General features: G+C 44.9%; 1 protein-coding gene across 1 annotated transcript; it reads right to left on the bottom strand.

Moving 5' to 3' along the window:
• Window positions 1–1,111: 1,111 nt before the first annotated feature.
• Window positions 1,112–16,570, bottom strand: SLC49A3 (solute carrier family 49 member 3). Its single transcript, XM_031063195.1, is given in 9 exon segments — window positions 1,112–3,024; window positions 4,438–4,550; window positions 5,465–5,622; window positions 6,811–6,963; window positions 8,511–8,627; window positions 9,186–9,323; window positions 9,441–9,517; window positions 15,254–15,473; window positions 16,349–16,570. Coding segments are annotated over 9 exon segments (1,353 nt in total). The 3' UTR covers window positions 1,112–2,869.
• Between the last annotated feature and the right edge of the window lie 8,049 nt (window positions 16,571–24,619).

Below are 24,619 nucleotides of genomic sequence, written 5' to 3'. Positions count from 1 at the left end.
CCCAGACAGAACTGCTGTGGGGAGAGGCTGCACTGCAGACCTCAGACTGCAGCCACAGCAAGACTGTGTAACCTTGCCTGTTTCAGAGGGCTTCTCTCTGATCCACTGCTGTAATGGGACCAGTTACATGACTGTCCCATCTCCTCTCCTTTCACTTCACAAAAACAGAAGGGCTCTAGTGAGACTCAACTACAGCCAGCACCTCCTTTGCAGGAGGATTTCTGCAGATTTCTAGTGACACCTACAGACCTAATTGTAGAGGTCTCTGCTGGGGTCATGGAAGGACACTCCTTTGGCAGGGAAAGGACACGGGTCCCTAGCATACCTGGCCCATGCCTTAACATCAAAATCTCTCAGTTCTGCTAAGATTTCAGCTTCATATTTTTCATAGGTTTTCCAAGGAAAGGCACATCTATAAGTGAGCTATGAGACAAATGAGTTATACAGTCTTGAAAAAGAGAGTACACAACAGAAAGTCTCCTTCAGCTGTGGCGATAATTACAGACTAGCATGGACACTCGAGCCTCTTTTGTTCTAAACACAAAATATGAAGTTAGCTGAGCCCGCAGGAACAGCTAATGCTGCAAAGCAGGTACCTGTGTGAGCTGTCTGGCCTCACTGCTTGGCAGTGCCATCACACCTTTATGGCACACTGTCAGGGTATGACAAACCATAGAGTGAGGGAGCAACTACTCATCAGGAATCCAAAAAGAGCCTTACACACCTCTATGTCTCATGCATTAGTAGACAGAAAAGCCTCCCCTTTTTGTCATCTCTTTTATGTGCTTGGCTAAAGATAATAGTGTCTCAGCTGGTGCAAGGCAGACTCTCTCACCAGGGCAACAGCAGGTTTTGGAGACAGTTGCTAGCAGTATGTCCTTACTGCTTTAACCCGTCCTTCAAAACAGAGCTAACCATAGTTTATCCTACAGCTAATTTCACATGGTCATTTTAAGAATCTGAGATTAATCTGAGATTATACTTCACACATTGTCAGTGTAAGCACATCTAGCAAATACAGGGGCCTTTGCTTTGTGCTACACAGCAGATCCGACACACCCTTGCATCTATAAAATACTTTTTAAAAGATAATACAGTGAGAAGACGTTAATCCTTTCTTAAACCACCCTTTATTAAAAAAACCATAAACATTTGTAAATATATAAAATTATAAAGTATCAAGTGCTTCTTGCTTCCCAGTACAGTGGAATTCAGAAGTGGCAGGTAAATTTGGCATTAATCTGTTTGGTGTGTTAGTCACAGGGCGGCAGAACTGACCAGTAGTTTTGCAAAAGACAGCTATCTCATTCCTCTGACCAGTTTAAACAATCTTGTTTCACTTTGGTTTCAGACTTCTTTCCTCCTCCTTTTGACAAACATCAGTGCTTACTATTGAGAGCATAGCTGGAGCTGTAGGAACAAGCAGGCTCCTTAGAAGGATGCAAACATGTGTTTTACAAAGGGAGAGCCTTCCAGTTGCTAATGGGGAAGAGAATTCAGGCGCTGATAGAGCTCCTTCGTACAGTGTTCCTCAGGCACAGTGTGTTCTTGGCATTGGGATTGTCTTCTAGCTGGACTGGATGAACTTAGTCACAGGTTCAATTTGCATCAAGGTCCTTTAATCAGCAAGTACTCAGATTCCCTTGAATCTGAGCATGAAGCATCACAAAATCCCAACTATTTTTTTTTTTTTTTTACCACGTAAGTGTTATAAAGTAAAAATTTCTCAGGTAGTACACCTAGACCTGAACCCAAAGCAGGACATTACACTGCCGTGGAAGTACTGTAAAATGAAAAATCCAGTTGTACCCATTGTAATTGTCAGTGTAACTGAACTCCAAATGGGATCTTTTGTGTCACTTCCCATCTGATCTAACACTAAAGAACAGATGTCAGTTGCAGAGAGAACAGGTGTTTTTTGATGTTGGTTCTCACGTGGTCTCCTCCCCAAAGCCCCTGTCACCTGCAGAAACTTATGACATGTCCCTGCACTAATGTCACCATTGCCAGTTCTTCTGCCAGCTTCCACCATGCCAGGCACTACAGTGTCATTCCCCAAGGAGTGATGCTCTATAGGAGAGGATCACATTAGTCTAATACTAAACCAGCAAGTTGATCTTCTTGTGGAAAACGTAAACCACTGAAATTGCAAGAGAAGTGAAGAAAGAGAATCCCAAGTAAAACAAGCTAATCCTGAATGTCTCAGCATTTATCAGGGAAGCAGAGGGGTGAGAAATGCTGCTGTATTTAACTTCTGCTGCTTCCTGATATTTTCTTTTATAGGCAGCACTACGGGCAAGGCTTTTCTTTTCCTGTAGAAGACAAAGTGACTTATTATAACAGACTTCCATTACAGATCACATACTTACATATCCCCGCTGGAATGGAAGGATGGTCTAGCTTCTACTGCCCTTTAGCTAAAAGGCACAATTAGTTCCAACATGAGTGGAAGAGTTGTTACGCTGTACCACAGTCCTTAAACAGAAGTTTTCCACTGGGTTTGTGGTAGGCACAGCTTCCACCTTTCTGAAACCTTCACCCTTGGTCCACATACAAGAAAATTTAAAAATGGCTGAAATACAATGCTACCCTCCACTGTGGCATTTCTTTAGGTTGAATCAAGTCAGCTAAAAATTTTAGTTGCGAGCATAGTTGTCCATTGCCACTTTGACCTTTCTGGCAGGACAGCCTTTCTTAACAGCCCAGATCCCCAAATAAACACAAGACTGAGAGATGCACAGCAAAGGTGCTATTTGCTCTAGTCCTTGCTTATTGTGCAACATGACACAGATATCCCAGTGTACCAGCTCAGGATTGGTCCATGCACACTAGTCTGAGTCCTGGTCCTTAGCATCCCCTTTTGGCCTGTTTAGGATTCAGGAACACGTGCTGTTGCTGCATCTTCTGCCTTGACCAAATCAGCACTGATTGTCTCAGCGTGGAGCCGCTTGTAGTCAGTGTGGAAGAAGATGACGTAGAAACAAGCCATACCACTGCAGAGGCCAGCCAGCACCAGTACCGGAGCTGTGAGAGAGACACACCTTTAGGCAGTGAATCCAAAACTCCCCATGGGTGTAGAAATGAACAGGCCAACTGCCCAAAATGACACATTCTGTCTGACCTCTTGCCAAAAGATACCCCTGAGGACAGGGTGCAGACCACAGTGGGACATTACCAGTTAGGAACAGACAAGTCTTGCTTTACCTACCACTGGCATAGAAAGAGTATTTACTTAAAACGTGGAAGGCTGTCCTGCATGACCCCCCAGGTTGGAGGTCTTACATCAGAGCACACACTGTACTTGTAGGAGTGTGTGTCCCTCTGTAAGTGTACACATTTGTGTCTTGGGGGTTAGTGAAAAACATTACAAAAAAGATTGAATCAAATCACTTGAGCTCCACAAAGAAACAGCTCCTCACAGATAGTGCTTCTTGTAATATCATCTGAGAGCAACGTGTAGAAAAGTACACTTAACATGAACTTTTATTAATGACAAATTTGTGTTTAAAGAATCTTTTCTGAAGGGAAAGGAAAAGTATATCTAAAAGACTGTGCAACAAAGCCTGGAAGTAGTTCTAATTTCACCAGCGTCCCAAATGAACATCTTTGTCCCCTTCTCCACAGGTTTTTTTCCCTGTATGTATCAGACCACAAAAGGAACATGAATGGGTACCTAATCCCAAGATCCAGCTCTGATCTGATTGAATGGCAAATTGCAGGCTTTCATAGGTGAAGCAGTCAAATTGCTTTTCGGGGACAGTTATTATGAAGCCTTGATCCCTTACAGCTAGCAGACCTTATTCTGGGGAGTTTCTGCTCAGCCAAGCAGGATATATTTAGTAGGTGATGGTCAGCCTTTGCCTATGGTGTCCCCGGGTGGCATGAACCAGCTGAGAGATCAAGACTAGGGTTTAGCCTGCACTGAAAACACTTATGTGCTCCTGTTGATCTCAGTTGCTGTCTCTTCTGACCAGCTAGGAAAGGAAGGGAAATCTGGAGTAAGTGAGAACAAAGCTCAAATACAGGCAGCTGTGTGTGCAGAATAAAGAGATGTAGTTTTCAGTCAAAGCATTTGTAACCTTGGCCTCTGATATGAAAACCAGCCCTGGTTATGCTACATGGACAGTGTCTTCCCCTCAGAACAGCTGCTTTCTAGTTGTATGAAACTCAAGCCTCTGCAGGGTGACTGCAAGAGAAATTTTAACCCAGAGCCAGCAGTGGCATTCATGGCACCTTAGAGTTCTTTCTATTTCAATCTTGCAGGATTGGTTTAGCAGGAGCAGCAAGGAGTGCACCATCAGATTCAGAAAGGGGGTTAGAAGATATTCTACAATAGGAATCAGACTTGCAGGGTTCCTCACACTGAGACCTGGAGAAGAGTGGGGAGTTCATGGGATGCAACCAAGTGTCCAGCATCACTTCCAAGGACATACTTACTTGTCCAGTCCAGGGCTCCATCCTGGTCAAGGGCACAGGTGGAAAATGGATCCTCAGAAACACGGACAGTGAGAGCTTGTAGAAGAATCATTAAAATCACACCCTCAATCTGGCTGTGGGGAGAAGCCAACATGCAGTTATGTTACCTGCCTGAGGTACCAGTGCTGCAGACAGGGCCACCTTCCCCAGCTGGAAGAGAATGATGTCTCTTTCTGCAGCATGGTCCTTCTAGCAGAGAAAGCTACTGCTGGATTCCTCTGACCCAGGCATTTGGTTAACTGGTTCTGTCCCACAGGGTGTCCAGGTCAACTTCAGACACAGGGCCAGGGTGGCAGAATCACTATATACTCCCTCTGAAGATGAGCAGGTGTTGAACTACACCTGCTCAAAAACCTGAGGCATATTCACTGGGCAGAGACTTGGAAACACTTCTCACTCCAGGACTGAAGATATAAAAAAGGCTGTGGCTTCAGCCTGCTCCTCATTCACAGCTGGCTGGCAGCAGTCACTAAGTCCACAACCAGTAAGAAACAACAGCCTTCAAAGGCAGCGTCTGACACCCCTCACTGACATTTCTTGCTGCTGCACCTCCTCCTGACACAAACACATGGCATCATATCACTGGTGTCACTGCTGAAAACTGGAAGGACAGTCACTGTCCCTCAACAGAGCACTGGGAACTGACTCATCCCTGTACTGTTGTGGGAATGGTGCCTCTATCAGCCATGCAGCCCCCCATCTACTTCAGAGGCAGGTGGTGCTGGGCATGGTTAAATCATACTTTGTGCCAACCAAGGGAGACCTTCATCTTCCCTACTGCTTTTCTTGCACCTCTTCCACAGAGTCCTCCCTTTTTTAAAACATTTAGCTCTTCAACTCCATGGCTCAGCCAGCCAGCTCTCCTTGCCAGGGGCATGGGCACAGACACCAGAAAGACATTCACCTGCACCCACACCCCTGTGTGTGTGTGCGTGTGAGTGTCAGAACCCAAGCTCACGTTTCAATTGGATTTAATCTGCCTGCTTACCTTGCAACAAAAATCAGGCCTGTAGATGTGCCCTCTCCTACGGGGTAGGAGCACTCCACAGCCAGCTCCATGGCAATGGGGTAGATGGCAAAACCAAAGAAACCGAAGAGTGAGCTGGTGATGGCCAACATGATGGCCTGATGTCTGAACCGAGAAGTCTGCAGGCGAAACAAAACAATACCAAAGTCTCAACGTCAGCACGGTTGTGCAGAAAGTCTCTGAACTTTTAACCTGCAGAAAGTCCCAGGGGACTTTCCAGTATATTCCTTACCTTTTCCTGAAATCAATTTTTTACTTTCAGCCCTCTAAAGTCAACAGAAGGCTACAAAAGGGAGAGGTGTCTGTTGAACTGAAGTAAGGAGATGATCAGCAGAATTATCTGAAAAGCACCAGTATGGTTGTACTACAGTAACTTCACTGGTCACTAACTTACCAGTAGTATGTTCAACAACTCTCTAGGGCCAAGTGAAACACACACCTTTGTCCCAAAGCAACATAACATTTTGGAAATTATGTTTGCATCAGATTACTTGTGAGAATTCTGGGTTGCTGCAGCTCAATGATAGGGAAAATCAGTCAGACACACATTTGTAACACTAGGATTTTAACATCAAAAGACCCAAACAAAAATGCAAACAAAAAAAACACCTGAAATATTTATAAAACCTGGAGATTAGTTTAGTGCCTAGAACAGCCTGTCCCTAACTCTGGAGGGAAGAGCATGACCTTGTTCAGCCAACGCTACTAAAGACAACGTACTTTGCAGCCATGCTGCTGGTACCTCCTTCCTTCACCATGTAATAAATTCCCACAGAGGAACACAAGGTGTCTGTCCTGGGATGGCAGCAAACCTGGCCCAGCTAAACCGGTTAAGTCTCTCTTGTCTCTCTCAAGGAACTACTTCAGAACTAGAATATAACTAGGTCCTTCCCACTAATGTTACAACTCTAACACTCAGCACTGTTAAAGGCAGGAGTTGGAAAAACATGACATTCATGTTCAATTTTGTGATATAAATACTTAGCAATTCCCTTTCTTTTTTTGTTTAAAAGAATGGTCTCAGGAGTCAGTAAGCAAACATGGTGATCCAGTATGGAGACGTAAAATTATGCCTTTTTATCTTTATCCCAATTCAGTCTGTCTCAGGGTCCACAGTGACTGTCAAATCCTCAGTAAAGAGTTTTTCTTTAAAACAAGAAATTCCTAGCCCAAAGAGATAATTCCAAAGTATAACACAGAGCTTAATAAACATTATGACATCAAATGAGCTTGATTTAAGTTGATGATGAATCAGATAGCAACAGAAATAAGCCCATGGGAATGGCACAATGCAAGGGAGAACTTACCACTGCGAACATGATGCTGGCAAGTGCACTCAGACAGAAACTGATCTTGGTGGACTCTATGAACTTCCTTGTCCGGTCGACATACATGCCTAGCAGGAAAGCACCCAACAAACCACAGACTGTGAACAGTGCACCATTCAGACCAGCAAAATCCTGGAGGGCAGAAGAACAAATAATGAGAAACTAGAGCAGTTAGGAAAGATATTTTAATGATACTGACCCATCTGTCAGCTACCAGTGGTTCACTTACTGAAGCAGGAAAAGCTTCCTTGCCCATTGCAGTAGCTGCGGCCATCAGAGGGCTATGAGTAGCAAATGACAGAGTCCAGGTGCTTTTACAAGTGTGTAGGGGCAGCATGATGACAGCACTCCCAAAGGATGACAAGTCTCTACACCTGCCAAGGGGCTGGATGTAGAGCCATAGCAGGTCCCTGGCATTAAATATTCCAGCCTGGAGCCACTGGGCTCTTCCAGGGGCAGTCAGGTGCTTTGTCCATACTGGTGACAACAGGCCCAACTGCCTTGGTACCTGCTGATGTCTATAATTACCCTCCTGGCCCTTTTCTAACCAGGGACCTGCACTGGCACACCCAAAGCGTGTTACAGGAGACACTAGCTGAGTCAAAGTCTAACTAGAGAGGCAGTGAGCAGTAGCTAGGATAGGGTACATGCTCTGTTGCCTCCAGTGATTGCCCTTTGCTTGTAGCACTTCTTGAGCTCCATAAGAACTCAAACGCAGACAGCAATCCTGAAAGCAGAGAAGCTTTTAACAAACTTGGAAAAACATTTTTGGGACCCTGAGTGGCACTGGAAGGAAAGGGTATATGGAATAGCTTCTCTGGGCTAAAGGGCCAGGACAAGCCAGTCACACAGAGACAAGTTCAGGATGCACAGAAAGCAAGGCTGCAAAGTTTAAGAGGTTTCCAGTTAAAATCCAATGGAGTGTGCAAAATGTGACCTAGCTATAGAGCCCTGAGCCAGATATCAGATCTGGGAGCTGAAGAGGGGTGGACAGAAACCAGACATGTTAATGTGCATATGTAACAGCTGGAGAGGTGTTTTAAGAGGACCCCCATGGCAATACATATACCAGGACTGAAGGGCAGCCTGCTGAGAGGAAACGCCTGAAATGGGGGGGCCTCCTAATAAGCAGGAGGGGGAGAGCAGCAGGAACCAGCTGTGCACATACTGTGCTGACCCGTAAAAGCAGCACCTGCTGATGTCATGAGAAGGAAGAAGAAACAGCTGTTACAGTACCACTGACCTCCTCTACTGCCCTGGCTTCATATAAATCTGTCCAAAGAGGAAAAGGTGCTTGCATCAGCTAGTCTTCGGCTTCACTCTAGGGCCTGCCTGAGCCCCATTCTACTCTGGAGTAGGTGACAGAAGGCTGCATAAGCAGTGCTCTGGAGTGGCTTAGAAAAATCACAATATTCTTTTTTCCTGAAAAAAATTTTGTTTGCAAATGGGAGCCTGGCCATGGGCAGTAATGAAAATGCAGGTCATCTATTATCCTAAGAGTCTGACTGTGTTCTGGATTAATCTGCTGCTTAATCTATATTAGAAAACATGAGCAAATAAGAATGAGACTGCAGCATATTCAATTGTTTTCATTTTGCTCTGAGTCCTTTATGAGGGAATATCATTCTGATTGTATCATAGACAATATGGACAGTGGGGAGAAAAGAAAGAAGACTCACATTTGAATATCCCTTCTCACAAAGGATCTGTTCCAGCAGAGCTGAAAAGCAGGTGAACATCCCAATTCCTCCTCCAAAACACACTGCCAGGATGATGTATGGCTTGTTTCTCAGGAGCTAAAAAAAAGAAATTAATGTAAATAAGTGGAGGAGGAAAAAGGCCTGTCTGTGACAGCAGACTTGAGGGTCAGTGGCTCTGACTCCTCAGTTGAAATTGCTGACAAGGTAACCCCATGATCATTGACAAAGGTGTGGCTTTGTCCTGGCAATTCAGCCAGAGGACAAGTTACAATGCGAGCCATGTTAGGGAGGAAGGAACTCTTCAGTACTCAAATTCTTCTTCTGCTTTGCCATGTGCTATCCTAACTGTTACCACAACTGTTCAGAAGATTCAGGTTGTATGCTCCTCTTGGATAAGCCCAAGTCTGCCTGTTCGAGCTATCTGAATGGCTGCCAGCCCACATCTGAATGATCAGACAGCGTCTCTTGCAGCTTTGCTGTGAGCAGCTTCCACTCCCTGAGGAAGGAAGGAATACTGATCTCCTTCAAGAGGCTTCCATGGCAGGTTTGGAGGAGTGGCAGAGTCTGTTTTGTAGGCAGATGTTCAGCATATCCCTGCCTTGCAGGGCTGAATCCCTCACTCCAGCATGGCAGTCCCTAGGCTGCAACACTTACCATTTTGAGCCCTGTGAAGAATGGCTGTGAGTTGGAGTTGGTGGCACTGGCTGATGGAGGCGTTGGCGGGACCTTCTCGTGAATCCCCAGAGTTGCTAGAGCACAGGCTGTTACTGCTGGGACAGCATAAATACCCAGCTATGCAACAGAAGGACAAGACAAATTACTAGTCTTTCCAGCTCCACCACCTCCAAACAAATAAATCAGCTGGACCCAAATCAGCCCAGCTGACTGATTAAAGCAGTTCTCATTTACCATCAATGGAATGTGCTTTCCTTCAGGAACTAGTGCAGGGGACAACAAGTTTGCTATAAGAATGCCCAAGGGATTGGCTGGAAGGAAATAGAAGAGAAACATTTTTTTCATGCAAGCAGTCAGAATCATGTATGCACCCCTAGTGCCTGCCAGCATCACAGCTGCAGTGTGCAGCACTGGAATGAACAAGGACAAAACAAGGCATATATAGGGAGAACCAGGAGGGGAACATTTGGAGAAGCTGACTGTGTGGTCTTACTCTTGCCACATCTGTTGTCTCACTCCCATGAAATCCACTCTATAAAACCATCTCCCTTCAACTCCTAACTCCTGTAAACTGTTTTTCAGCTACGGACTATGATGTCCTCACTCTCACAAGGCTGCCTCAGTAAATGTCAAGTTGAAAGGACAAAATTAAAATAGGCGAATCCACGTCATCTGTCCTGGTGTCACATAGCACAAGTTACAGAGGTGTTTCTTTCTGTATTCCCCTATACCATTAGGCATGTATACATTGTGCAGAGGATTCCTCTGCTCAAGGGTGAACAGCCACAGCTCTCTTACCCTCTGCTGCCATGACAGATGCTCCTTTCCCTTAATTGTCTTAGTGGCTTCTTAACTGTACTTACACTAATACGTCCATATCCTTCTTATATATAGGAATCTACAACCAGACACAGTTCTTCAGACGTGGACAGGCAACCTCCCTCAAGCTGCTGGCAATGCTCTTTAGGAGGGTCACCAGGATGCTGTTACTTTTCTTTGTCAAAAGGCCATGAACAAAAAAGTCACACTAGGTTCATTCCTGAGACCTTTCAAGCCTTTAGATTTCCTTTGCAAAGGTCAGGCAGGTATAAAACATGATCTCTGCTACTTATCTAGTACAAAAATTACATGGCAGCAGAGAATCTTGCAGATTTTGTACAGAAGGAGGCAGTTGCATTATTATGGGGCTGGAGCTGAGCATTGTGTGAAGCAGCACTCCTGGGACTCAGGTTGGAACATCCAAAATTGTAGGCAACAATTTTTCAGTGTTAAGGCAACATTCTGCAAATAGTCAAACAAGTAAAGCTGCTTTTCTATGAGCGTGCAGGGATGGGGTTAAGAAAGCCAAAGCCAGCCTGGTGAAGGGCAATGAGAAAGGTACCCTTAAGCACTTTTGCAGCAAAAGGAAAGAGAAATGCAGGCCTGTTGCTGGATGAGGCAGGCGACTCAGTGATAAAGGACACAGAAAACATAAATGTATTCAATGCCTTCTTCACCTCTTCTGTGATTGGTAAGACTGACCTTCAGGCCTGGGATCAGAGGTAAAGTCTGAAGCAATAAAGATTTACACTCAATGGAGAAACAGTAGGTTGGAGAACATTAAGTAAGCCAGACACACAAATCCATGGGACTGACAAGACACATCAGTGCTGAAGTAACAGATTGTTTCCATTGCAAGGCCATTTTTTATTACCTTTAAAAGCAATTCCAAGAGGCTCCTGAGGACTGGAAGAGGGCAAATGTCACTCCCATCTTCAAGAAGAACAAGGAAAAGAATCCAGGGAACTTCAGGCTTTTCAGTTTTACTTTGTTCCCTGGGAAGGTCATGGAATAATCAATCCTTGCCACCATTTCCAGGCACATGAGGGATGAAAAGGTGAAAAGGAAAAATGCTTAACTAACCTGGTAGCTTTAATACAGTGAAATGACTGCTGGATAGATGGAGGAAAGAGCAATTGACACTGTCTCCATAACAACCTTGCAGACAAGCTGAGGAAGTACTGCCTAGACAAGGGAGCAGTGAGAGGAACTGAAATCCAGCCGAATGGCTGGGCCCAGAGGACTGTCATCATTGACACCAAGACCAGCTGGAGGCCTGTCATCAGTGATGCACCACAGGGGTTGATACTGGGGCCATACAGTTTACCTGGATGATAGGACAGAGTGCACCCACAGCTAGTTTGCAGATGATGTGACAATGGGAGGAGTGACTTGCAGAAGAGATGGCTGTACTACCACTCAGAGGCACTGCAATAGACTGGGGAAATAGGCAGAAGGGAACCCTGTGAAGTTTGACTAAAGGAAATACAATATGCTGCACCTCAGGGAGAATAATAACTCATTCACCAGTACCCCTTCAGACTCACCAACTGGAAAGCAACTCTGCAAAGAAGGACCAGAGGAGGAGTGGGCAGGGAGTCCTGGTACACACCAACTGACCATAAGCCAGCAACACAGCCTTCTGATAAAGAAAGCCACCACAATCCTGGGCTCAGCATTAGGCAGTGTTGTCAGTGGGAGCTGGTCTTTACCCTCTACTCAGCACTAGCAAATCCACATCTGGAGAACTGTGAGCAGTTCTCAGGTTCCCAGTGTGAGAGAGATATGAATTTACTGATCCAGAAAAGAGAAAAGATGATTAGAGGACTGGAGCTTCTGTCATGTGAGGAGCCACTAAAAGAGGTGGGGCCAATCAGCCTGGAGAAGCTGCTGGAAAGCAGTTTTGCAGAGACGGACATGGAGTCCTGGTGGATTGCAAGTTGACTATAAGCTAGCAATGAATCCTTGCAGAAAGGTGTCCAACAGCATGCTGGGCTGCATCAGGAAGAGCAGGTGGAAGATCATGATCCTCCTCCTCTGCTAAGCCCAGGTGAGAAGCATACAAAGTGCCAAGTCCAATGCTGGGTTCCTTGATACAAGGTACTAAGTTAGTGGAGCAAGTCCAGTCAAGGGCCAAAGACATGATTAAAGGTCTGGAACATCTCTCATACCTAAGGAAGCTGCGATAGCCAGAGAAAAGAACATTGATCAGCAATTATAAAGATGGAACCAGACTTTTCTCAGTGGCGTACAAAGCGTAACACAGGAAGCTCTACCTGAATATAAACTTTACTGTGATAGCTGTTCAGCACTGAAACAAGATGCTCAGATAAGCTCCTATGCCTCCATCCATGGAGATAATCAAAACTTGACTCAACATAAACCTGGGCAACCTGGTCTTGACAACAGTAGTTGAGCAGGGGGGTGGACAAGATGATCCCAAGAGGTGACTTCCACCCCTGTCTGTTCTATAATGATGCTGAGGCATCACAAATAATCCTATAGCACACAACTGTAGCATTTCTACTCTGTGCTTGGGAAAGTACTAGCTTATGATGCTGGTGAAATATTACCTGCTTCTAAGTACATGGAAACAATTAAACAGAGTTTAAGGAGATGGATTACATCTTCTCTGTTGGGGTAAAATGCAACAGGGCATTGTAGGGGACTGTCTGTAAACTAGTCAGCTGTTTCCATGAGCTATCAACACGCTGAAGCAGCTCCAGAAAGTGTAGATGAGGGTTGGAAAGGTATAGGTGAGCATTGGGCTAAATTTGAAAGGACTGAGACCACTTGAGTAATTACATGGTTTCAGTTGCCTTCTTTTCGTGGGAAGAGCTATTGCATGGCCTAGATTATGAATGGAAAGGAGGCCACTGAGTTAATCAACTACACATTATGATCAAGGGGTCCTGGTGGACTAGCTTGCAGTACCCTGCAGTGGGGCTGTGTGTTTTGTGGTCAGTGATCCTGATGCACTGGAACTCTTCAGGGTAAAGAAAGTGATATACCAACAGACTTCAGTAAATGAAGACTCCTATGAATGAAGGAGAGGTCACTTCAGTGCACTCAGACAACTCTCTCTCCTTCTGACACAGGAGAATTTCTTGTGATCTTCACAGGGGATGAGTTCTTGGCCCTGCACTGCTCCTCTCTGAGTGAGTCTCTACAAGTGATGGGCAAAACAAACACTTGAGCTGAGTCATTAATCACTATGACAGCTGAGTCATAGTAATTTCAGCTGCTCAGCAGGATCCTGGGTGCAAGGTTCATATTCATCACAAAAGCCCACAGAAGTCTATCCATAGGCATTAACAGCAGGAGGTTGTAGAGCCAGTTTTTGTATGCAGCACTGATACTGACAGTACTGGAATTCTGAGTGCTGCTCAGCATTAATTACACGGGAAGTGGGCACTGATAAATTGGAGCAAGATGATACAAAAAGCTCACATCAGCAACAGGAAGAATGGAGACAAGTGCGAAGAAGCAAAGGGAAATTTGGCTGTAAAGTGCCTGGGTGGGAGCCATTCAATCCTTCAAGTCAAAGTAGAGAAAAGCCATTCAAGTTTTTCAAGACAAAGTAGAGAAGAGCTGATAACTACCTGACAGACAAGTGCAACAAGACTGAATACACAGGGCATAAAGAGCATTGAGATGATGACATTTGCCATGAGTTAATTAAGCACTGGTTAAAAGACTGGGGTTGCGGCAGATCCTCCTTCCAGACAGTATTTAAATTTTCTTGAAATTAAATCCTGATATTGTACAGCAGACATTATGGATGTAACCTGGCATTATTAATGGAAGCCTTCCATAGAGCAACATGCAGGTGCTGCAGCAGACAACAATCACCATCCAGCTTGCACTCTGAAATCCCAACATGCCAGACACTGAACAGCTTCAGATCTTGGGATTCCACTGTTCCTTGCTCTTCAAGTTTGTTCTTTGTCATAGTTAGATTCATTTGGACTGAGGATGCTGTGTGAATAAAATGCTCTTTAGGTTCTCTGGCTACTCTCTCATTTAAAAGAGCCCTTTGTTTGCGGGCTGCAGTCCTGCAGGGCAGTGAAGCATTGAGTGCCCAGTGGTCCTTGGTAATGCCACACTAACAACAGAGCTCCTTCTCCAGCAGCAAAGGTGAAGGTCTGTCTCAGCACTGGAAAACCAGGTGAGTCATCATATCCACCCTATTCTAGGAAAAACAGTGCAAACCCATAAATCCATGCCTGCTAAACAACAGTGCTCATGCTCTAGTCCAGTAGCAGCATTAGAAAAGCTGCATAGGGGTGCTCTTCATTCCCCATGCCTAACCCTTCCTTACAGCTTCAAGGCAATGGGGAGGGAAGGCAGCTGCTGGCTGTTTTGAGGGAAGGACAGATGGGGCTGCCACACACATAGAGGTACTATGAGACTTCACAGCTGGAGCCAGCGAACCAGCCCAGTTTCTGGAGCACCTCTCAAGTCCTTGGAGAAAAGAGGAAGAGATTTCTTTGGCTGCTGGATAAAGTGTCACATGAAGAGAGGAAACAGGTCTATCAAGTGCAGTATCCTGTCTCTATCTGTGACCAAAGGAGCCAAGAGAGGAACGTGATTAGAGCAAGCTTATATGCTTATCCAGTTTCCCAGATTCCTGGCACTTAGCAAAGCAACTGTGCTTTCTGCATGGATAGTCCTGCCCATTGGGGGCATTTAGCATCCCCAACATGTTTGTGTAGACAGACAAGTATATTTTGTTTGTGTGTGCATACATACCAATTAGGAATACATGCTCAGCCTTCCTACTGGATGAACTGGTGGGCAAAATTGCCACAGCAGCCTCACCTCCCCTCTATCCAGTTACAGAACTTGGCAACTGTGATCACTGGCACTACAATGCAATTTAAGACACCTTCCTAAGAAACTGCAAAATTAAGGCCACTAAAGACTTAGTAACATTAAGGGCTGTCATCACCCTATGTGACATTTAGGCATAGATGACAACCTGGTCCTGGAGGAGAGGAAGAAGGTTAGGAGTCTGGGTGGTGAGCACTGCACCTGGATGTGGCTTATATCCACTTCTTGTTTGTCTGTGTTGTTGCACATGACTAGAAGACTTTTGGGTGAAGCTGTATCTGCAAGGGCAAATGGCTGAAGTACAAAGGACTTCCTCTGCCTGCTGCCTCTGAAAGGCAAACAAATTGCTAGCAAGTTCTGTGAGGCAGCAATGTTACTTTGCAGCTATCACTTACACATTGATGCAATCATATTTGCTGTTGCTCTCTGGTGGTCTGGGAACCATAGTGCTGCCAGCTTTGTTGGTGAAAAGATGATAAGAGGCTGTGCTAATGCAGAGAAGCACTGTCCAACAAACAGGTACCAATAACTCTGGGAACCCAAGCTCAGGAACTTCAGAACGCTGAACATCCGGGTGATGCTACCAACCATGTTCAGCCATGCACTCAGGACCACCTGCAGTGAGCAGAAACAAACAGCGTTTGCGTGCTGAAGCCTGAAGGGCAGAACTTAATACAATGGATTAGCATGAGCAAGGTCTCAAGCACACTACGGGAGACACTGGGTGTTAGTAATCACTGCTTGCAGACCATCCCCACCCCTCTGGGCCACTGCAAGATGCTCCTGATCCTACCCGCCTCCTTAGGGAGTGCCTTGGGGTGACAGGGAGCAAGGTGGCTGTCTCAGCCCCATATAAGAACCACATTGATGAGAAATCTGAAGTTCACTAATTACACCTTGCTACCAAGTTTGCGCCATCACCTGTATTTTGCTGTGACAATCCAAATATAATGGCAATGAATCATCCAGCTTATGGATCCTGCAAATGTTCTTCTATTCTATTAGCATGCTAGTATTCCACTGCTGCATTCCACAACACAATTCTGGGATTGTGTACAGATCACAAGCTGGTTTAGCAGAGGCCAAGCTCTAATCTGACAGGGGTCTCTTGCTTGCACTCTGTCCTGCTATTCCTTAAACTGGCCCAGACAACAAAATTGTGGTGCTAAGACTTTTCCATAGCAAATCTGACCCAATTACAGAAAGCTCTTCACAGAGTCAGCTCACAGTATCTGTCCCTGTCAGTTGGCTAAGACAATGAAAGCTAAAGATGGAAAAGGCAAGCATGCCACTTTATTCTGACTTTTTCCACTGCTCTCTCCACCATTGCCACAGAGGTGATGTTACTGAACTAGGATAGAGCTTTCAACATGCTAATTCTCTGCAGCATTTGGGAAGACTCCTATTCAAAGCATGTACATTACTGATTTCTGCTTCTACAGCTACCTCTAGGTGAAACTTCCTCAGGGAAGCAGAACACTTCAACTCACAGCACAGCGGAGCCCCACGCTGTCAAGGACCCATGTTGCCACCAGACCAAAAGGGATTGAGACGAGGAGGTACACCACTGAGAGCCAGTTGACTGTCTCCAGGGAAATGTGGAAGTAAGCAGCTGTCTTATCGGCCACAGGAGCAAACGTCAGCCAGAGCTGCCGAACAAAGACCAAAAATCAGTAAGCACGAACATCCCCAACAGAACAGTAATTCAGCATTCCCTCAAACTGAGTTGTGTGGAGGCTCGCTGTCTCAGTCTCTCCTTGAAACTGTGATGTTAAGGCTGGTAATAAAATTTCAAACCTCCAGTGTCTGCAGTTACTTGACCCAGAGCGCCCCTTACATTTCACTGTTTCATCCCCAGTCCCCTAGTCCTAATGCTGGAGGCTGGCAAAAGTAGAAGTCAGTACCTTCCTGTCCCCATGTTGAACAGGTTGGCTCTGACGCACTTACTTACCTGATGGAAAGCACATGGACTCATTTTGTGTTAGCATAAACAAATAGAATCTACCACCCCCTCTCTGCAGCTAAGGTCCCTTAAACTTGGACTGGTATTTTCAGTTCCATTTTAACACCTGGATGTGGCCTTTTAAGAACAACTTTACTATGTGTCAGCCAAAAGATGCATTATTCCCTCCCTTCCTAGACACACTCAACAGATATAAAATTACCTAGAGATTGCATTATTTAATGTAATAGAACACATAACAGGGAGGTACACACAAAAGAGGTACTTCAACAATGATCCACATTTTTCTTCCAGCGCCATATCTGAACACAGCTCCCTAAACTTTGTTGTAGACACTGATTTCATTGTTCCTGTCTGCTTCTGGTTTCTTATGAGAATGACAAGAACTGCTTGATCCTAAAATCAGGTTCTGAGATCACATCCATGAGAAAGAAAATGAGGTGCTGCAAGTTGAGGATGTTTCTGTAGATTCTTTGCCAAGATGCATCCTAGTGCTTTTCAAAAAGACTGGTCTAACCTTGTCAAATGGCCTAACCATTCAATGATGTCGATTACAGGCTGCCTCACTGTTAGAAGATGATCTTGCTGCTGCTGAATACTCAAGATTATAAAGTTTGCAGAAATGTGAGCAAAAACTTCAGTTATAGCTTTCTACAAAAGAACTACACTCACAGTCACTTTCCAGGTACTCCCTTTTGTCATCACAAGCTTCCTCTTCACAGCCTGCATCCAGCACCCAGCATCAGATGTGGTGTTTATGTTTAACTGAAAAAGGCTTGGATAATCTCAGAGGAAGGTGTGCTCCTACAAACTGTTTCTTGTTATTTCCAGGGTTCCTGGGTTTATTTTCTTACATGATAGGGACCATAAAAACTGTCACATTATACAGGAGCAGAGGAGAGATGGGCTTTTCTTCTCCCTAGAGTCACTGTGCGACAATAGCCACATGCAAATGATTCTTTAGCTAGGCTTTTCACCTAGCAGGGAGGCAATGAGTAAATGGTAGTAACAGAGAAGTTTTGAATCCGTTCTCAGCAGCCTTGCAAGGACTCCTAGCATCAGCCCTTTCTTCTTTTCTGAAAGGAGCTGCCATGCTGCACCTCCTGTATTCAATTCGAAGCTCCTATCAGCATGCTGGGCTCAGACACACCTATGTGATATCATTTAAAGGTCTGGTAGGAAATGGATTTGGTGTTTACTCAGCTTCTACAGCCTGGTGAAGGAAGATGCTAGGTGCTGAAGCAAACTGTACTCTTAGACAACAAGGAGATTAATCCAGGTCACTTTCCAGACTTCCATCAGACAGGGATGGGAGTTTAACTGCTTAATGCTAATGTAACTGTTTAGATGTTACAAGCATGACTAAGATATGAGCATTAGTTTGCTTATGGGATGCTAAACTGCTGCTAAACAAATCCCAGCTGTGTATTTCCAACAACAGCAGTTCTGCGTTCCTCAACGCCTTCTACGCAGGGGTGGTGGTGATGAAACACTCTACCAGGAAACAATTACAGAGATGATACATTTTGCAAGCCAGCTTCAGGTACATTTTCACCCCCCTTGCTCCTCTACGCAACATGATCAACCATGCATTACATCATTGGGAAAGTGATGCCACAAGCCAAAGCACAGTATTTTCTGTTCAGTGACTGTATACATCTAGGTGATCTGGGAACAAGCACTGGCACAAGTCCATTAGATCTAGTAAAACCATTTCATGCAGAAAACCAAGCATAGGGACTGCCCCAAATTCCTATCCTGGGCAAGAGCTCCAGTCCTAGCATATCCATGTGAGAGCATGGAGGGTGGAAAGTTGCAGCTTGTCCCTCAAAATAGGAAGTGGGTCTATTTATGGGTCTGGAGAGAAAAAGTATGTTTCATTGTTTACCATGTGTTGCTCTAACACAGAAGTTCAGAACTGGGCAATGGAGCTCAAGATGTAAGTGCAGTCAAAGAGGCCACCAAATGCCCCTACAACAAAGAGGTGGCATTGTGGGGTTTTGCCTACACAGGGAAATACACAATCAGTATGCCACCTTCTGCTTTTGGTTTTCCCAGTTATGGTAACTTCACCCACAGCAGTTAAAAAACTCTTCTGCTGGAAGCTAGAGCCCTTATCCAACATGCTTTTCTGAAACTTTGCATTGCCAAGGCTGGCACCTACACAGGGGCTGCCCTGAGGTAAGCCCCCTCAGGTAAAGAACAGGTAAAGAAGATGCAGCTCTCTCTTGGTGAGATCAAAGTCCTGTAAGCTCCAAGGATGCAGAACAGAGACAATGAGAGATTCTGGCCTCTGCCACTCCTCAAAAGCCATTTTCTTCACTCATCTTTGGCACACCAAAAACACAGAATCACAGAATGACAGAATATTCTGAGTTGGAAGGGTGGCACAAGGACCATCAAGTCCAAGTCTTAATTGAATGGTCTGTATCAAAGCTTACCACTGTAGATTACAGTGACAGATACAAGGGGACAGACAATGTGTGGGGTTATAGGATGTCAGACCCCAGGAGCTTGTTGCCTCTGGAACAGATAAAGAAAGTAGAAACAGAGAGATACCTCTTGCAGGGTTGTTCAGTCATTGCAATTTTCAGTCCCTGCACAAGCTTCACTTTGTGGAAATACACCTGTGTGGTCTGGTCAAGCGGCATGCAGCTCCATTGCCTGTGAGGCCACACAAACCAGAGCCTCAGTGTGAATTGCAGAAGGTATTAAGATGAGTCCTTGCTATGCACTGCACTGCTTCATCTGTGCTCACATGTGCTTCTCCAAATGCAGCTCAATAGATGCCACAAGGTCAATTCCTGACTGCGATGGAAGCAATTTTCACTTACGTACTATAACTTATATCCCTTCAAAGCCCTGCCAGTGCTACAATTAATGAAAACCTTTTGGCAAACTTTGACAAAATTCTCAATTTGGCGCAAGTTAGAGTAGATGATGATGAAAGTCAGCAGCAGTTCACTTTCTGGACCACTGCAAGTTAATCAAAAGATTTACATGGAAGCCCATGCAGAGCCACTAAATCACAGGGACTCTTACCTTTGCAAGCCAAAAAGTCACAATGAGTTTGTGAGCTCAATCCCCTGACACTTGTCAAAACTCACTTCCCCAGCAATCTGTCATAGATTTTGCATTGGTTTTTTTCAAACTGCAGCTCCTCCTGTAGTATAATCCAATATCAATCATTATTTCACTGATGTTTTAGGTCATGGTATTTGCTCCTTCAGCATTTGGTATGGACTTTTCTCTCCTTTCACATATGCATCTAGTGGGACATTGGAACAGCCAGTGTAATAATAGACACTGTTTCTTCTCCAAAGGCAGGAGAAGAAACTATACTATATACTCCTATACTCCTCTTCTGAGCTCAAGCCTTAGAAACACCTTCATCTCACTGTGGTTTCTAGGTTTAAAGATAGCAAAAGCTCTAGCGCATGCTAGTCTGGTCTGGAAGACATACCTCAGCATACACTCTTCACTATAAAAACTTGTCTCAGCAGCTGAGGAAGAGGACAGAAGGGCCCCTGATGATCCATGAGCCTGTTCCAGCTAACACTGGAGTACAGCTATAACTCCCACTGCACACAGCTGCCTGACTGGGGAGCCACGTCCCAACACTCGAAGAAAAGGACAGAAATATTTTCTACCCACAGTCGACTCATACCCTCAGCTACAGGAGGGCCCTTCCACATCATCTTTCACAATGAGGCTTGCACCAGGGCCAGGGCACTGACACTCAAACTATTTGACTAGTGCAGATGTTGGGAATGGCTCTGGGTCCTCTTTCAGCTCTCCTGCCCTCTCCTTTAATCTTCTTCTAGCTGATATTTTAATTCTCCTGCACCAGCCAGAGACTGCTTGGTCCCTTTTCCATTAACTGAGATTTAATCTTCATTAAAGGTGGCTGAAAGGAAGGATGGAGAGGGACTTTTCACAAGGCATATAGTGGTAGAACCACAGGGAATGCCTTAAATTAAGGGAGGGTAGATTTAGATTAGATATTAGGAAGTTTACTTTAAGGTTGGTGAGGCACAGGAAACAGGTTGCACAGAGAAGTTATGGACTCTCCACGTCTGCAGGTGTCCAAGGTCAGGCTGGATGAACAACTTGGGCTAATGGAAGGTGTCTCTGTTCATGGCAGAGAGATGGAAGTAGGTAATCTTTAATGTCCCTTCTAACTTACACCATTCTATGATTCTATGATCGTGATCTTACGACAACTGCAGGCCTGCATGGGGCTGTTCTCATCCTGATTCCATTTTAAAGATTTTATGTTGTCCTTTCTGATATCCTTGTAGACCCTTAGCTGACAGGTAAGGGTTTACAGGTGTCCCACTCTCTTCCTCCCCGAATCAGACCAAGTTATTTTGTTTTTCTCCTGTGCTCATTCCCCTTACAACTCCATCTTTTCTTGGTTCAGTTTATCCACCCTACTGCCTTCACTGTTCCCACTCCCACACAGACTCTCCAGGACCAATTTCACCTGCAGGATCTGGTTTCCCTCCACCCATTTGAAGGGAGCCCAGTGTTTGTCCTTCCTCCCATTTCTGCAGGAGGTAGGTTGTGAGACACCAGCTCTCTCTCTGCAATGGTAGCAAGGTGGTGCCTGAAGGCAGGACTCCATACAGGCTCTACACTTTGGTAAGCTACAGCTGTGAGCTGTCACATATGCTGAAAACAGCATGCGTGACAGATGCAAGATTTTTGGATCTCAAAGTGCAGCAATGATATATCAATGCACCACACATATAACCAGGTACAACCCTGACAAAAGCAGTACCAGACACGTTCTTCACAAAAGGCAAGCTGGTAATCAATGCCTACTTTCCTCATGAACAAATCAACATTCTAAAAGTGGAAAGTATTTGCAGAAAGGCAAGCATAGGCAATCAGGCAGGATGGGAATCAGGCCACTTTGCCATGTCAGTGGTGGTATCAGCTAGCAAAGGTTGCTATATGGAGTACTTTTCATTGTCTAGCATACTGTATAGCTGACAATAGAATGAGACTGTAGAAACGCCCCTGCAGTACCTTTTATGTACAGTTTTAAAAGGAGGAGCCAAGGGGGTTGTCTTGCATGAAATGGGAATTTCTGCTTCGTAACAGGCACCAGCACAGCTCGCCAGTCCCCACATAGGCTTCGCCTACAGCAATTCTGCCAACTCCAGCATGCTTTCTTTCATGTGCCTGAAGATAGCTTACAAGGTGATGTAAGAGGTCTTTCTGTGACATGGATGCTGCCTCCTTCTCCCCTGAAAAGGGATGATGAAGCCCTTACAGCAGAGTCCTCATCTTCAATGTTAAAAGGGACACCCAGCTTGGAAGCAAACAGCCTCTGTGCTCAGCTGAAAGCACCCATGCTGACACAGGAGCTTAGGACATTAGGACAGAGGCATGATCTTCAGAAAAGGCCACATCCTTGCCAAGATGTCTGTTTTAATCTCTACAGCTCTCAAGAGAAGTAGCAGGAAAAAAGAGCAGCAGCTGTGTGCGCACGCGTATCTACAGGGGCACGGCTGGAGCAGACAGGTGCGGGTGAGAAGCGCGTGCACCCTACCCTGGAGCATGCCAGGCTCCACTTGTGCAGCTCTCCTTCCTCTCCCAAGTACACTGAGTGGTAGTGTAAGTCCTCCACTTAGTGAGTCAGGAGCCACTTGGCCAAGTGTGAGCGAGCGCCAACCCTCTGCTCCCCTGCTCCTTCCCAGCTTGCTCATGCTGGTGAGCACAGAACTGGGCAGTAAACACCCTTGTTTCATTCTTCAGTCTTTTTCTGTGTCTCCAGTGCTAAAGCAAGAGAAAGTTCCTCCTGTGAAACACAAAGTTCCCACCTGTTCAGCTTCACAGGAAGGAGGAAAAAAGGGAGGAGCTATGTGCTACAGCAACTGCAAGCACAGCATGAATACTCTTAAACATTAAGCCTTCAGATGAAAAAAGTCATACTCAAAACCACAGTGTAAGTTTGGCAAAACAAATCTGGGGAGAAACCACAGGCAGAGTTATGTCAACTCCCCATCAGCAGTGATGCAAGAGACAGCTGGAGATAAATCATCTAAGTTTAGCTGTAGTCACAACATCCTCTCTGCACAGGACTTCAGGCAGCAAGTATATTATGCTGATGTCTGCTTACAGCCTTCCTAAGATATGGCAGCAGTTTTTTACACTATTGTCAGCTAGGAATTCCCAGAATAGCCCTACTTAGGAAATGACAACAAATTCCTGCTAAGGTAGTACCCACTTTGTACAGCAGGGAGAGACAGAGGCTTTTAAACTCAGGTCAGTAATAGAAGCACAAGTAAGGGGCTATATTTATCGTTGGTGTAAAAGCCTCTATATCATATTAACTCCACTCTGCTCCAGTTAATGCAAGGATTTCACATGATGAAACAGAGCAGGAAGATATGGGGAAGAGTGCCTCTTTCATCACCACATGGTCTGCTCTGGCTTTGCTCAATCACACTCTAAACCAGACTAAGAAATACTCCTTTCTCAGCCTGTGTTTGCTGCATGACCAAATGTGCCATCCTGCAGTTAAGTTGCTTCTACCTTGTCTCCTTGACACTGAAAGTCTCCCCCACTCAGTACTGTCTCCTGATTGCCACTGCTAGTGGCACCAAAGGCCACTAATAGAAAACTGCATGTCTGTGGACAAGAATGAGGAATACAAGGCATCATTCTGGAAGCTTGATCCAGCAAATGTGGTCCAAGCCAGACAATTCAAAAGTCCTGTGTCCTCACTACATGTATTTGCAGATAGCCTGACACAGATGTACATAGAACAAAGTGCTGCATGCAACATCTGCACAGGAATTGATGACAGAACTTGCAGGGCAATTTTTCACATCACAGAACTGGTTAATTAACCTTTTCGTCTGTAACTTTTACATAGCAATCAACCACTTTGATTTCATGGACTTTCAACTACTACATCCATTTTAATGTGATTTTTATCAGGAACATTTAGAAGAAACTTTAGCATCAGGAAATGTTTGCTTACAACTTTATATGTTAGCATAGTTGCCGTTCCAGATCCTTGCAATGGCTTAGAAACAGTAATTCCACTCTAGGATACTTATTAGGCACCCAGTTTTGAAGTTGTAAAGTTCTAGCCTAATTTCATACCATGGAAAAATAATATTATTGGCAGTCAGGAAGTTGTCAAGATACAAAGGAGACAGAACTGGTCACTCTTCTAGGGCTACAAAGTTTTCAGCAACGTACTGAGGACACAGTAATACTTGCAGATATACTGAAAAGATCTGTTTCTTTAAGTTTCACCTTTAAGATTTCAGCAAAGTCAAACTCTGACAAGACATCCTGAAAAAGGCTTGGTACAGTTTCCTTCACCCATGCTGCATGCTGTCACTGTCCACTTCTAGGTTTATTTCTTGTCACATAATGTTCTTCTGCTGTGCCAATTTAACTGCAAGCAAGCAGTGGGGCTTTTCTACAGTACACTTTTGACACTCTTAAAGGATATACTGATTTTCCATTGAGAAGGTGCATTATTTTTTTTTCCCCATATACAGCCAAATTCTCACTATGTTTTTTCCATTTCTCTACTACAGCACTCTTGCATCATGGAATACCTAATCTTCCTTCAAAGCATTTAAATGTTTGCAGGTTGCAGCGCTTGATCTTGTCCGCCAGACAGCCCGCATTCACAGCATGGTAATCCTCAAGAACATGAATGATTCTACATCAGTCTGATAATTATCAACAATGTCCTCAATGACTTGATAAGCAAATATCTGGGCTTCTTTTTCATATACTAAACCTTGATAAGAGGAAACTTTAT

Source organism: Geospiza fortis, unplaced genomic scaffold (genome assembly GCF_000277835.1).
Source record: "Geospiza fortis unplaced genomic scaffold, GeoFor_1.0 scaffold274, whole genome shotgun sequence".
Classification (NCBI taxonomy): Eukaryota; Metazoa; Chordata; class Aves; order Passeriformes; family Thraupidae; genus Geospiza; species Geospiza fortis.
The sequence above is the reverse complement of the archived record's forward strand: the minus strand, read 5'-3'. Positions and strand labels throughout refer to the sequence as shown.